The sequence below is a fragment of the Mauremys mutica genome, chromosome 7 (assembly GCF_020497125.1).
Source record: "Mauremys mutica isolate MM-2020 ecotype Southern chromosome 7, ASM2049712v1, whole genome shotgun sequence".
NCBI classification, from domain to species: Eukaryota; Metazoa; Chordata; order Testudines; family Geoemydidae; genus Mauremys; species Mauremys mutica.
The window spans coordinates 85,304,912-85,320,622 of record NC_059078.1 but is presented as its reverse complement, the minus strand read 5'-3'; the positions used below and the strand labels follow the sequence as shown (position 1 = coordinate 85,320,622).

At 40.7% G+C, this 15,711-nt stretch overlaps 1 protein-coding gene across 3 annotated transcripts in view; it reads left to right on the top strand.

Moving 5' to 3' along the window:
* The first annotated feature begins 712 nt into the window (after window positions 1-712).
* The window catches only part of RUFY2 (RUN and FYVE domain containing 2), a 66,957-nt gene continuing 51,958 nt past the window's right edge, over window positions 713-15,711 (top strand). For all 3 annotated transcript variants that reach the window (XM_045025568.1, XM_045025569.1, XR_006581297.1), the window contains exons 1-4: window positions 713-896; window positions 5,164-5,337; window positions 6,699-6,816; window positions 12,584-12,685. In XM_045025568.1, the coding sequence (XP_044881503.1) occupies window positions 893-896; window positions 5,164-5,337; window positions 6,699-6,816; window positions 12,584-12,685 (398 nt within the window). In that variant the 5' untranslated portion in view covers window positions 713-892. The remainder of the gene's footprint in view (window positions 897-5,163; window positions 5,338-6,698; window positions 6,817-12,583; window positions 12,686-15,711) is intronic.

Here is a 15,711-nt window from a genome sequence, read left to right as displayed (position 1 = left end):
TTTAGGCACACTTTCACTTATGGAAGGCATGAGAATTTTCTTTTACATATACATATTTCTGCCACAGGTGCTACCTCAATCACACCTAATTGCTATATGTGGAGGGCATTTTTACATTTATCCCAATAAACTAGAAGCAGCAGCAAACTGTCAAGCTTGGCCTTCTCTTCTTCAAGTACTTTTGACAAGTAGAAGGGAATAGTTTATTGGTGCATAAACAAAATCTACCTAAGGTGGGGAACACTCATAAAATATTTATGTAACCGTACCGCGCAAAGCGTGGGTGCTGTACAATTAAAGAAGAGACAATCCGTTCCCTCAAGGGTTTACAACCTAAAGCTACAACAGCACTCGGCTGTGCAATGCAAAATACGCCCATTTGTTAATACAAAAGGAAAGCACACGCATTAGGTCAGACAGGGTACCTGAATGCATACGTGCAGAAGTGAAAGAGGCTAACGTTTTCTCTGTACTGGTTGTTATAAGCCCCCCCTGGGGCCATTGCTACCCGCCTGTGGAGGGCGCTGGTGGCAGCTGATCCCTGTGTAGTTTGGGCTATTTATGAAAGAGGAGGGTCAGGATTGGCCCCATAGTTGCCTCCCGTTCAATCCTCAGGTGTGGGGCAAGGCTGGCTCTAGACCCGTTTTGCGGCGTCAGCCCCGGTCGAGCAGCGGCTATTCTGTGTGGCTGGAGCCTGGGGGGGGGGGCCGACGCTGCGCTCTGCCCTGCGTCCAGAAGCAGCCACTCCTAGCTGGTTGCGCTCGGGGGTGGGCAGAGAGGAGCAGGTCCTCCTGCCGCCGGGGGCGCACAGCGGATTGTAACGGGGGAGCGGAGGAGACGGAGCCGTGCAAGGGAAGCCCGCCCGTGACGAGCTGGCTGCTGTTGTGTGGCCATGGGTAAGGGGCGCCTCTGTTCCCCGCTCGCCGGGGGCAGGCCGCACTGGGGCTCCCCGCTGGGGGCGGGGGGGCGGTAACGGGGTGAGGCGGCGCCCTGTGCAGCGCGCAGCCCCCGTCCGGCAGCAGCCCGAGGCGGCGGCTGCTGGTCGGTGCCTGGCCTGGCCTGGCCGCCTCGCGGCAGAACTTGGGGTGGCTCCAGCCGCTTCTGCGCGCCCGAGGCGGGCGGTGTGGGGGAGCCGCCTGCTCCCGGGGGAGGCGGGGCGGGGCGGCCGGGCAGGTAACCAGGCACCAGGCCGCGGCTCCCTGCGGACAACGGGTCCGAGCAACACCGGGCAGCGCGGTGACAAAGGAGCGGAACCCCCGAGAACGATGCTTGTCGGCGTGTGGGGGGCGGAGCGGGCGCCTGCCCCCCGCGGGGCAGACAGCCGCTGGCGGGCGGCTGCTGGGCGAGGTGCTGTCTGGCTGCGGGGGTGGCGGCTGCCTCGCAGGGAGAAGCCCACCAGAGGTTTTGTGGGGACTGGGGAGGGCAGAGCAATGGGAGAGCCTTAGCCCGTGTGATTGCATGGGGGGTGGGGTGGTGATGGGAAATTGGTTCTTTTTTGGGAAAGAAAGATAAGCATGATTGTTTGGAGTGCTTTTCAATAGAGAAGGATCTGCCTTTGCGCATAGACTATCAGGGTTGGAAGGGACCTCAGGAGGTCATCTAGTTCAACCCCCTGTTCAAAGCAGGACCAACACCAACTAAATCATCCCAGCTAGGGCTTTGTCAAGCCAGACCTTAAAAACCTCTAAGGAAGGAGATGCCACCATCTCCCTAGGTAACCCATTCCAGTGCTTCACCACCCTCCTAGTGAAACCTACTTTCTACAGCATCCTTGGACCTCCCACTGCCTGCAACTTTACAGTCTAACTGAGCAGCTCACTGACTTTCATAGTCACCTGATTCCCAGCTGATCAGTCCAGGGTTGCCAATTTTGGTTGGGTGTATTTCTGGAGATTTCATCACCTGCCATAATCTTTAATTCCTGGAGACTCCAGGCCAATCCTGGAGGCTTGGCAACCTTAGATCAGTCTCAGCTGGGAGGCGGCTGATCTGTCAAAGGTGAGGCTGGGCCCAACTCCCATTAAAGGGCCAGCTACCCTGTGACTCCCCCCTTGCATCTGTATCGTTTATAAACATTTTTGAATCTGTGCCATCTTGGGCATGGTGCCACTCCTTGAATAGTGAAGTAGAATGATAGTCCCAGTTGTGTTAAAGCATGGGCATGTGCAGGTTGCCATCCTGATATATAGCGAAATGGTTCAATTAAAAAAAATAGGACTTAAATCATAAAAGGGTTCAACTGAATGGCCCATCTTAGTCTAGTTAGGAAGTGCCTGAACTCTCAATGTGTGCACTTGAATGATGTGTAAATTTACAGAATACAAGAGGTTTCCAGAAATGGTCCAGCTGGCCCCTATCCAGCAACACGACCTGCTACACTGGAACTTTGTGTCTGCCTTGAATCCCAGTGAAATCAGTGGGACCCCATGTTGTAGCTGGTCACATAATGGCGCAGGATCAGGGGCTAAGGGAGGACTGATCATTTAAAGCTATCTAAGTTTCTGTTTTTTTCAGACTTTATCTGTCTTCTGTGAGAACCAAGTGGATGCATGAGTCTTTGCTATTATCAAAGGCACTTTTTTCCGTAATAAAAGAGAAACAGTCAGTATCTTCTGTTGGCTCCCAACGAGGTCCTAAATCATGGTGACTTTGACAAATAAGCTGTAATTGTCAGTGACTAATCATATTTCCTGTTGTGGATACTATTTATATATGCAATGAATATCCAACACTCTACTAATGGAAACTGTATATCGGGGTGGGCAACCTTTCAGAAGTGGTGTGCCGAGTCTTCATTTATTCACTCTAATTTAAGGTTTCATGTGCCAGTAATACATTTTAATGTTTTTAGAAGGTCTCTTTCTATAAGTCTATAATATATAACTAAATTACTGTTGTATGTAAAGTAAATAAGGTTTTTAAAATGTTTAAGAAACTTCATTTAAAATTAAATTAAAATGCAGAGCCCCCCCAGACCAGTGGCCAGGACCCAGGCAGTGAGTGTGCCGCTGAAAATCAGCTCGCACCTTCGGCACACGTGCCATAGGTTGCCTACCCCTGCTGTATATCCATATTGAAAGAATACGATCTCTTAGGGCCAAATCTTGCTTAACTTCCACAAGTCCATTAAAGCCAGTGTATGCAGCATAGTCATGGCCATGTCGGTCCCAGGATGTTAGAGAGACAAGGTGGGTGAGGTAATAATATATTTTGTTGGACCAACTTTTGTTGGTGAGAAAGCCAAGCTTTTGAGCCACACAGATCTCCTCTTCCGGTCTCGGAAATGTACTCTGTGTCATAGCTAAATGTATGGTGGAACAGATTGTTTAGCATAAGTAGTTAGCACATATTCAGTCTGTTCCACCTTGCATTTAGCTGTGATGCTCAGAGTACATTTCCCAGACCTGAAGAAGAGCTCTATGGGTGGCTCAAAAGCAGGTTGGTCCAGTAAAAGATATTACCTCACTCACCTTGTTTCTCTAGTGTCATATATGAGCAGTCTCATTGACATTCTTGAGTAAAGTGAGCAGGGTTTAGCCCTTTATAGTTATTCTGTTCCATTTAGAGGGAACCTACCAAAAGAGATCTGAGAGTAAAGGCCAGTGTTCCCTTTAATTTTTCCCATGCATGTGCGGAATTAATTTTGTTATGTGCACCAATATGTAGTGATGTGTGATACATCACCTCCATATTGGTGCACATAACAAAATTAACGTGGTGGGGATGGGGCCAAGGGGTTCGGAGTGTGGGAGAGGGCTTGGGGCAGAGGTTTGGGATGCGGGGGGGGGAGGAGGGAGTGAGAGTTCCAGCTGGGGGTGTGGGCTCTGGGGTGGGGCTGGAGATGAGGGTTTGGAGTGCAGGCTGCCCCAGGGCTATGGTGGGGAGAGAGGACTCCCTCCAGCTCTCTCTCCCTGTGGCAGCACCTGGGCTTGGGGGGAGAGGCGCCTCTCCCCGCCACGGTAGCTCTGGGGCTGGGGCCGCGGGATAGGCATCTCTCCCCCAGCCATGGCAGGTGCGGGGCTGGGCTGGGGCTGGTGGGGAAAAGCATCTCCCCCCGCCGCAGCCTGAGCACCTGCGCAGCGCTTAGAGGGAACTTAGGCAAAGGCCACTTATAATATATTTGAAAATAGGAGCATAAAAACCATGAGTCAGGCCCCAAAATATCACAAGACTGGGTTAAAAATCATGAGATATAAAAAGATACATTTTGAGTTATTTGCCTTTTCAAACTTTTATTTATAACAGTAAGGGCTAGAAACTTGAAAGAAAGAAAGCTTAGATTCTCATGTGATCTCTTTGATCTCTCAATTTAGATTGCTTTGGGAAGTTCTATGTATTATGGGTAGAAATGTTTTAATGAATTTTAAAAAAATACGGAAAATAAACTTGGTTTTGTGTGTCCACTTTAAACTTTCCTGTGTAGAACTGTAAACCAAAACTACAATATTATGCTAGTGGGTGAGGAACTATGTCCTGATCTTACAAATGCTTATGCATGTGCTTAACCATGTTCTACTCATAGAATGTAGTCAGAGGGACTTTACAGTGTGTAAAGTTAAATTCAGGCCTAAGTCTTTGTGGAATTAGGGCTTACAATACAAACTGGTTATATGTTAAAGAGATAATTGACATCTGTTTCTGTGCTGGATGCATAACTTGGATTCAAATAATGTTGCTGGATATACTATATTAATGAGACACATCTCTTATACATGTGTGAACGCAGCTTTGGTATCATAGAAGAGTCTCTGAGCCCTGTTAACCAGCTGATTTTTTTTTTCATTGCTTTTTCCATATTCATTGTCAGTGCTGATTTCACTTGTCTTCCAAGCCAAGCTAGGTTGCCCTTCTGGTCCTGACCAGTGCTGAGATGAATTGAGACAATAGTGTGACTCAAATTATGACATCCATATAGTGCATGGAAGAATGGAAGGCAATAACAGCCTACTTCATTTTTATTTACATATTACACAAACATAAGATGTGTAAGCGTGTTTGTTTTGGAGTGCATGCTGTTTTATGGCACTGTGACTTTACAGCAGTTAATGGATTTTATTCCTTTGATTAAATACAGATTGGGATCAAAGTGCTTTGAACAGGAAAGCATTTAGTGAATTTTTTTGCTTTCATAATTGAAATATGCTTATTTTTCCTTTGTTTTAGCTGTAAAAGACCCCACAGCTGTAGAAAGAGCAAATTTGCTGAACATGGCTAAATTGAGTATCAAAGGACTGATTGAATCAGCTTTGAGCTTTGGCCGTACTCTGGATTCTGACTATCCACCTTTGCAACAGTTCTTTGTCGTTATGGAGCACTGCCTTAAACATGGTCTTAAAGGTGCAGTAATCATTTTATTCATGTATTTCCTGTCCCAAACCATTTTGAAATTTTGTTTCTAGAATGTGATGCATTATCCTCTTTGTACAACAGTTTGAATATGTATAGCACTCTATAGTAAATCTGAAGCTGTTACCACTCAAAAAAGAGATCTTGGAGTTGTGGATAGTTCTCTGAAAACATCCACTCAATGTGCAGCAGCAGTCAAAAAAGCAAACAGAATGTTGGGAATCATTAAGAAAGGGATAGATAATAAGACAGAAAATATCATATTGCTTCTATATAAATCCACGGTATGCTCACATCTTGAATACTTTGTGCAGTTGTGGTCGCTCCATCTCAGAAAAGATATATTGGAATTGGAAAAGGTTCAGAAAAGAGCAACAAAAATTATTAGGGGTGTAGAACAGCTGCTATATGAGGAGAGATTAATAAGACTAAGACTTTTCAGCTTGGAAAATAGATGACTCATGGGCGGTATGATAGAGGTCTATAAAATCATGACTGGTGTTGAGAAAGTGAGTAAGGAAATGTTATTTACTCCTCCTCATAAACACAAGAACTAGGGGTCACCAAATGAAATTAATAGGTAGCAGGTTTAAAACAAACAAAAGGAAGTATTTCTTCATACAACGCACAGTCAGCCTGTGGAACTCCTTGCCAGAGAATGTTGTGAAGGCCAAGACTGTAACAGGGTTAAAAAAAGAACTAGATAAATTCATGGAGGAGAGGTCTATCAGTGGCTGTTGGCCAGGATGGGCAGAGATGGTGTCTTTAGCCTCTGTTTGCTAGAAGCCGAGAATGAGCGACAGGGAATGGATCACTTGAAGATTACCTCTTCTGTTCATTCCCTCTGGAGCACCTGACATTGGCCACTGTCAAAAGATAGGATACTGGGCTAGATGGACCTTTGGTCTGACCCAGTATGGCCATTCTTATGAAGTACTGATAACCATAACAACATTTTTTTACACACTTCCACTTTTTTCTTCTTTGTAAGATATCCCTAAGTGACTATATGTTTTATCAGTTTCCAGGATCAAATGCATGTTACTTATATCTTGATTTCATTTCACTGTTACTCTTACATTGACATGGTTATGCTTCAGCATGTCTGTTTCAAACATGAAAACAGAATTGCTACTTTATAAGATTCTTTTTAGAAATTCCCAAACCACTCTGACTTACTTTTAAAGGTTAATCAAAGTTTGTTATATAAATACTTGTATTCACAGTATATTATTTTAAAACAATTTATGTAGACAATTTCTAACCCAGGTATGCTGTTGTGAACTCTATGTGAGAGAGTGAGCTAACTAACTTAAATTGTCAACTAAATTATTATGTTTTCCTTTTCTCAGTAAGAAAATCTTTTCTAAGTTACAATAAAACAATCTGGGGCCCACTGGAACTTGTGGAGAAGTTGTACCCAGAAGCTGAGGAGATAGCAGCTAGCGTCAGAGATTTACCTGGCCTCAAGTGAGTAGTGTTGGTAAAAACATAACATTTGCTGCAATAAAGGTTTAGGGCCTGATCCAGTGCCCATTAGAGTCAATGGAAGGGCTCAGACCCTTAAAGTGCAAAATATATTGTGCCAAAACTAGTACTTGGATTTTAGATACTGCGTTGAGAGAATTTAGAAGAAGAACCTTTCTCACATTGAAGAAGCTAAATACTTTAAAAATGAAATGCCTTTTATTGTGTTGGTAGAATCATAGAAGAATAGGACTGGAAGGGACTTTGAGAGGTCATCTAGTCCAGTCTCCTGCACTCATGGCAGGACTAAGTATTATCTAGACCATTCCAGACAGGTGTTTGTTTAATCTGCTCTTAAAAATCTCCAGTGATGGAGATTCCACAACCTCCCTAGGCAATTTATTCCAGTGCTTAACCACCCTGACAGTTAGGAAGTTTTTCCTAATGTCCAATGTAAACCTCCCTTGCTGCAGTTTAAGCCCATTGTTTCTTGTCCTGTCCTCAGAGGTTAAGAAAAACAATTTTTCTCCCTCCTTCTCATAATATTTTATGTACTTGAAAACTGTTATCATGTCCCCTCTCAGTCTTCTCTTTTCCAGACTCAACAAACCCAATTTTTTCAAACTTCCCTCATAGGTCATGTTTTCTAGACCTTTAATCATTTTTGTCACTCTTCTCTGGACTCTCCAATTTGTCCACATCCTTCCTGAAATGTGGCGCCCAGAACTGGACACACTATTCCAGCTGAAGCCTAATCAGCACGGAGTGGAGCGGAAGAATTACTTCTCATGTCTTGCTTACAACACTCCTGCTAATACATCCCAGAATGATTGCTTTTTTTGTAATGGCATTATACTGTTGACTCATATTTTGCTTGTGGTCCACTATGACCCACAGATCCCTTTTTGCAGTACTGCTTCCTAGGCAGTCATTTCCCATTTTGTATATGTGCAACTGATTTTTCTTTCCTATATGGAGTACTTTGCATTTGTCCTTTATTGAATTTCATCCTGTTTATGTCATACTATTTCTCCAGTTTGTCCAGATCATTTTGAATTTTAATCCTATCCTCCAAAGCACTTGCAACCCCTCGCAGCTTGGTATCAGCTGCAAACTTTATCAGTATACTCTCTATGCCATTATCTAAATCGTTGATGAAGATATTGAACAGAACCAGCCCCAGAACTGATCCCTGTGGAACTCCACTCATTATGTCCTTCCAGAATGACTGAGACCCACGGATAACTACCCTCTAAGTAATTTTTAACTTGTTCTTTCCCTATTTTAGCCTCTTCTGATCCTACCTCATTTTTACTGGCAATCAATATGTTAGATGTCCAATCTCCACCAACCTTCTTGGTGAAAACCGAAACAAAGAACTCATTAAGCACCTCTGCCATTTCCACATTTTCTGTTGTTATTCCCCTTCCTCCGCCACCCCCCCCCCATTGAGTAACGGGCCTATCCTGTCATTGGTCTTCCTCTTGCTTCTAATGTATTTGTAGAATGTTTTCTTATCACCCTAATGTCTCTAGTTAGTTTGATCTCGTTTTGTGCCTTGCCCTTTCTAATTTTGAACCTACATACTTGTGTTATTTGTTTATATTCATTCTTTGTAATTTGACCTAGTTTCCACTTTTTGTAGGACTCTTTTTTTTTATTTTTTGATACTTGAAGTTCTCCTGGTTAAGCCAGAGTGGTCTCTTGCCATACTTTCCATCTTTCCTACACAGTGGGATAGTTTCCTCTTGTGTCCTTACTAATGTCTCTTTGAAAAACTGCCAACTGTCTTCAATTGTTTTTCCCCTTAGACTTGCTTCCCATGAGGTTTTACCTACCAACTCCCTGAGTTTCCTAAAGTCTGCCTTCCTGGAATCCATTGTCTTTATTGTGCTGTTCTCCCTCCTACCATTCCTTAGAGTCATGAACTCTATCATTTCATGATCACTTTCACTGAAGCTGCCTTCCACTTTCAAATTCTCAACCAGTTCCTCCCTATTTGTCAAAATCAAATCTAGAACAGCCTCTCCCCTGGTAGCTTTCTCTACCTTCTGAAATAAAAAATTGTCTCCAATACATTCCAAGAATTTATTGGATAATCTGTGCCCTGCTGTGTTATTTTCCTCACAGACATCTGAGTAGTTGAAGTCCCCCATCAACACCATGTCCTGTTCTTTGGATGATTTTGTTAGTTGTTTAAAAAAAGCCTCATCTACCTCTTCTTCTTGGTTAGGTGGTCTATAGTAGACCCCTACCATGGCATCATCCTTGTTTTTTTACCCCTTTTGTCCTTACCCAGGGACTTTCAACAGGTCTGTCTCCTATTTCCATCTCAACCTCAGTCCAAGTGTATACTTTTTTAATATATAAGGCAACACCTCCCTTTTTCCCCGCCTGTCCTTCCTGAGCAATACCCTTCTATACCAATATTCCAGCCATGCATATTTCCTACCAGGACTCTGTGATGCCAACTATGTCATAGTTGTGTTTATTTACTATCATTTCAAGTTTTTCCCCTCTTATTCCCCAGACTTCTCACATTAGTATTCAGACATCTAAGATACTGATTTGATAGCACTCCCAGTTCTGTCTTGTCTCTTCTTTATCCCTGCTATAACAACCCATGCTACCTGCAAAAGTAATACCCTTATGTCTCAGTTGTACTAATTTTCCAAATGTTGCATAAAAATAGTATAATAAAGACTGTCTTGTAGGTTAGCTAGTGAACAGTAATCCACCTGCCTTCCCATTCTTAGCTTGATCAGACGTTATATGAAATCTTGACTCTATTTCCAGCATCAAATATGATGTATATGATATCAACTGGTGTTGCTGGTATCTAATTATTGGGGGGAAAAAATAAGGTGATTGAGACAGTCTTGTAAATGTTTTATTATTTTTGGTGTGCTGGTGTCTTTTGGAATCCTCAAGTTTATTTGTTTACCGCTAGCCTTATTTCAAGTACATGATGCTCCCATGGCATCAGCTGGAGGATGTAACTCTAATCCTCATATTGTGGCAAACAGCACAGTCACTAGACCATTGCAGTGACTCTCAGTGATGCAGTTTAGTTTGCTTCGTATGCTAGGAAATGTATAGCATCTAATAGAGTTTCCCAGTCCGTTATGTATTCATCCTCTTTGCATTTTGTTCAGTGTTTGGGACACACCTTTATGTTAGTAAAACTATCTTGAAAAAAGATATCTGTCTAAAGATAGAGCTGTGCAAAATTTATAGGATTCAGTTTGTGTGGGTCGCAAGAACTGGACCTCCCTGCACAGTTTGTTAGTGGATGTCCACATGCTTCTCTTTCAAACCATTCTGACTTTGTGAGGATTTGAAAGCAGGGCTGAAAATATTGGGGACAGGGGTTGACAACTGTACAGAGGCCCTAACCTGTGGGGCCCCCCGAACTTCTGTAACTGGGGTAAAATGGAAGGGGGTGGGCCCCCAGCAAACTTGATGTACCTGGGCTCTAAATTTCTCTTGATGGGTCTGTTTGCAAGATATTCTCCAATTTTTTCTAAATAAAATAATTTTTTTGAACTTCTGTTGTAAACATTTTTAAAAGGACACTGTCAGATTAAGAATAATCTATTTTTCTTCCCTGTATTAGTATAAGTTCCTTAACCAATAAAAAAGAAATTATATTTTACCATTTTGTTTTTTGTTGTTTTTACTTTCTACACAGTACTTTGCTCGGACAATTAAAATAGTGGTTGTTTTCACTCTCTGATTCTCATGCAGTAGCACAGTACTGCACTGTTTGGGTTGCAAACACTGCTGGAAAATGTTGGCATCCAAACAAAAACTATTTTCCTTCAAATATTTTCAAAAATAAATCTATGAAAACATTTCTAGTTACAAGGTGGATAAAATCAATAATGTAAGGGTTTTTTTTGTTTGTTTTGTTTTAAATTGGATTTTTTACTTAAATACATTTTTTTTTTGAAAAAATGTTTAAAATTAAATTTATTATGACAACCTATGTTAATCTAAAATTACTGTAGTCTATTAAAATAATTTAAATTATAAAAAGCTACATCAATGAGCCCTCCTCAAGTTGTAATGAGTTAAAAAGGAGTGGTGCATTTTTAAGTATATACAGAATCAGGAGGAAAACATATTTGACTTTTGAGGTTAAACTTAAGCTTTATGAATATATCACAATGTTGTGTACTTCATTAAGTATCTGTATTATGTTCAGTCTTTACAATGGAGTGAATGCTGGTATTTACATATTTCTAAATGTAAATACTTTCAGCTTGTTATGTAGAAAAGTTTTTTGCCTTAATTGTGGTTTTAGTTTTAGTTAGCAGGTGCAGAAAATTTGTTTTTCATTTGTACAAGCTCATTCAAAATTGAGAAACGGACTGGGAGGTGAAAAAGCAGGAAAGCTTGTTTTTTGTCTTCCAATCTTTGGGGAGAAAAACAGGTTGGGAGAAGATGAGCTCTAGTAATTGTGAAAACTTAAAGGATGTGGAGTGACCCAAGAACCTCTTAATGCCAGCTGGCAAGGGGGTGTAGAGAGGTTATAGGGGTCTCGTGGATCTGACCTATACGTTCCAGTTCACCAAAGTGTGTCATGTGAGGACTCAAATGAAAGCCAGTGTCACATTTGTTATCAATATTGTGACATGTATGCACAGATATTATGTAAGGACTTATGTATATACAGTATGTCTAGGGCCTGGTCACCAGAAAAGGTGAAAAGTAGGTTTTTCTTGAAGCAAGATATGCTTCTTCCAGTGATAGTTCTTTTGTGTATTCCGCACGTGGGTACACATGTGCACAATTTGCCTGAATCCGGAGTTTTTTTAGTAGGCAGTGTCCATTGGTCCACTCGTGTGCAGTTGTTTCTGGAATTGGTGTATCAGAAACCATATAACCCTCTGCACAGGTGTGCAGAACTCCCCAGCAGCCAGTCTCCGCAGATGTTTTCCCACAGATCATGAATGGGAGTTCCATGATTCTGTTCTGAATGAGATGTTCACCCAATGGGGAACACTGTTTTGGGATCTCTTTGACTTGCAGAAGAACAAGAAACTGTCCCTGTACTGCTCTAGGGCAGCTCTGGCCATGGCTTGAAGGGCAACACCCTTCTGCTACCCTGGATGGATCACCTCATGTATACCTTCCCACCCATTCCACTAATACCACAAATCCTGTGAAAAATCTGTTATGACATGGTTTGAGTTAATGATCCCTTTGTCTAATAAATCAGTTAGTTTTAAATGAAACGTGTTTAGATAGACTTTTTTTTCTTGTGTATTCTGGATCATTAGCTCATAAAAAATGCAAAATGCTTGTTTTGTACATTTGTAATTGAATTCCAGTTTTCCAAATGCAACTTGAAGCAAATCCTGAGTAAAAAATTATCATCTAGTAAATTCACCATTTTCTAACATAAGAATGTAAACATTAAGAATGAGTAAATGTATGGCAATATATATTAAATATAGTATAGTCTCCTTCTTAGTTTACATTTGGTACTTTTTTTTTTTTTAATGTAAAGGCTATATTTGGTTGCAAATCAGCATGTTTTAACAGTTATACTAACCAATGAGAATGTTTGGTGTTTTACCTATTTTTCTAAAAAAAAAAAAAAAAAAAAATTGTGCCTTGTATCTTGACTGATTATTGAGTGTTATTCAAATAATAACTTTAAATACCTTTAAAATCTGAATTTGCATATTAACAAACTGATTCATGAAGGCAATAAGACTAATTGATGTGCAGCTGTATCCTGACTAATTTTTTTTCTTTTCAGAACACCGTTGGGCCGTGCCCGGGCTTGGTTACGATTGGCATTAATGCAAAAAAAAATGGCTGATTATCTACGCTGTTTAATCATTCAAAGAGATCTCCTTAGGTTAGTGATTTTGTTGAAATTTTATCTTTTTAAGTTTTAATAAAAATTGTTTAGGAAATCAAGTCTAGTGTTTTATTTGGCACTTTACTATATCATAAAATGTAACTACATTATAACTTCTTGTTTGTGATACTGCAGTTGAAATATATATGAACTTCCATTATAAGCTCCAGGCAAGATTCAGGCTATAAGGGTCTTCCCCACATGGGAAAAAAATTGGTTATCCTTAGGGCTGTCAATTAATTGCAGTTAACTTATGCGATTAACTCAAAAAATTAATTGCACTTATAACAATAGAATACCAATTGAAATTTATTAAATATTTTTGGACTTTTTTTCTGCATTTTCAATATTGATTTCAATTACATGACAGAATACAAAGTGCAAAGTGCTCACTTTATATTATTATTTTTTATTACAAATATATGCACTATAAAAATGATAAAAGAAATTGTATTTTTCAGTTCACCTCATACAAGTACTGTAGTGCAATCTCTTTATTGTAAAAGTGTAATTTACAAATGCAGATTTTTTTTGTTTACGTAACTCCACTCAAAAACAAAACAGTGTAAAACTTTAAAGCCTACAAGTCCACTCAGTCCTACTTCTTATTCTGCCAATCGCTAAGACAAACAAGTTTGTTTACATTGACGGGAAATACTGCTGCCTGCTTCTTATGTACAGTGTCACCTGAAAGTGAGGACAGGCGTTCACATGGCACTTTTGTAGCCACGATGGCAAGTTATTTACATGCCAGATATGCTAAACATTCGTATGCCCCTTCCGTACTTCGGCCACCGTTCAAGAGGACATGCTTCCATGCTGATGATGCTTGTTTAAAAAAAAAAAAAAAAAAAAGCGTCAATTAAATTTGTGACTGTACTCTTGGGGGGAGAATTGTATGTTTGTAAATGAGAAACAGACAGCATTATCTCCTGCAAATTGTAACCAACCTTGTTTGTCTGAGTGATTGGCTGACCAAGAAATAGGACTGAGTGGACTTGTAGGCTCTAAACCAGGGATCGGCAACCTTTCAGAAGTGGTGTGCCGAGTCTTCATTTATTCACTCTAATTTAAGGTGTCGCGTGCCAGTAATACATTTTAATGTTTTCAGAAGGTCTCTTTCTATAAGTCTGTAATATATTAACTAAACTATTGTTGTATGTAAAGTAAATAAGGTTTTTAAAATGTTTAAGAAAATTCATTTAAAATTAAATGAAAATATAGAGCCCCCTGGGCCGGTGGCCAGGACCCAGGCAGTGTGAGTGCCACTGAAAATCAGCTCGCGTGCCGCCTTTGGCACACATGCCATAGGTTGCCTACCCCTGCTCTAAACTAAGTTTTACATTGTTTTATGTTTTACATTGTTTTATCAGGTTTTTTTGTACATAATTCTACATCTGTAAGTTCAGCTTTCATGATAAAGAGATTGCACTACAGTACTTTTATGAGGTGGACTGCAGAGATGTTTTGGCCTCCAAGCAATGAGGTGAATTGAAAAATATGATGTTTTTGTTTTTACAGTGCAAATATTTGTAATAAAAATAAATATAAAGTGAGCACTGTACACTTTGTATTCTGTGTTGTAATTGAAATTAATATATTTGAAAATGTTGTAAACATCCAAAAATATTTAAAATAAATGATATTCTAGCGCAATTAATCACAATTAATTTTTTTAATTGCTTCACAGCCCTAGTTCTCCTGCATGAGTTATATAAGCTACAAAAAGTCTTAAGACTTCTCATGTTGCTTTCGTTACTGAAATAAATGACAAATACCTAGTGTCACAGATCCACATGATTGGTGCTATGGCCCCAGATTTGGAATGGTCACTAGGAAGGCTCCCTTCAGCGTGCCAGACCTGCCAGAGGTCTCACCTTTCCTCCAAGTAAGCCATGTGGCTTCACCGCCTCCTTAGACTGGACCTCTGGGCCTTCAGCACTCTTGTTTCACACTGTGAGCTCTGTTCAGCAAGTCCAACAGACTTCTCATGGAGACTCATACACTCTTCAGAGGTTAATGCATCTCACCGAGCATTTGCAGTAACAGTCACACACTGCTGTCAAAGCAGTAGGTTTTATTTGTTTATTGGAACACTGCATAGGAAGTCTTTAGGGTAGTATAGAGAACTGAAGGTTAAAGCATAGTCCATTCTGGTTAGCCCAGAGCCCACTGGTTCAAGCTGTAGAGAACTCACTGGTTCAAGCTTTGTATCTCTGTCTGACCACCTTTGTCAGACTCTAGGTGAGTAGCCAGCTGTTATCCCCCACCTCAACCTCTGCAGTACTTTGATCTCGAACTTGGGATTGTTGTTCAGCTTCCCTAAGGAGAGATGGGGAAATCTTTATCCCTCTGGGTCATTGGTTGCTAGGTGTCAATGTCGTGGCAATTGGATTTGCCATTCTCTTCTCAGATGCTCCACTGATATGGAGACTAAAGCCCAGACAGCTAGGTGACATCCACACCTGTGTGTCTCAGCCTGTCCTGAAAGCAAACAGTCCCTTTCCACCCACTGGGTAACAATGCAGCATATAGGGGAAACTGAGACACAAACAGGACTCATAAAAATATTACAAAATATTTCCATTGCGTCACACCTAGTCCTTATCAGACAGTTTGCTTACAAGTACCTTAAATAAATAAATTTTAAAATATAAAAAATAATTGAGCGCACACACTCAATAAGAAAACCAAAGCTTTATGAAAAAGTTTACCAGTGGAGTTGCTGTGAATTGAAACTTTTTATAAACTAGTAGTTACTGGCCTATCCAGGCATGTAGTTCTGGAATTGGGTTGTAACAGTTATCAGAAATAGCTTTTCTTAAAAAAAATCTTCTAGAAAATTTTATTCTATATATTTTAAGGGGCTTAATCTTGAAGTGGCAGTGCATCTCAGTAACTCAGGAATTTGCAATATACCTCTGCTCTAAATATTAAGCCCCTGATCTTAAAAACATATGTGTAAACTTCATATGTGTGTATAGTCTTACTGAAATCAATGAGACTAGTTGTGCATGAAGTTA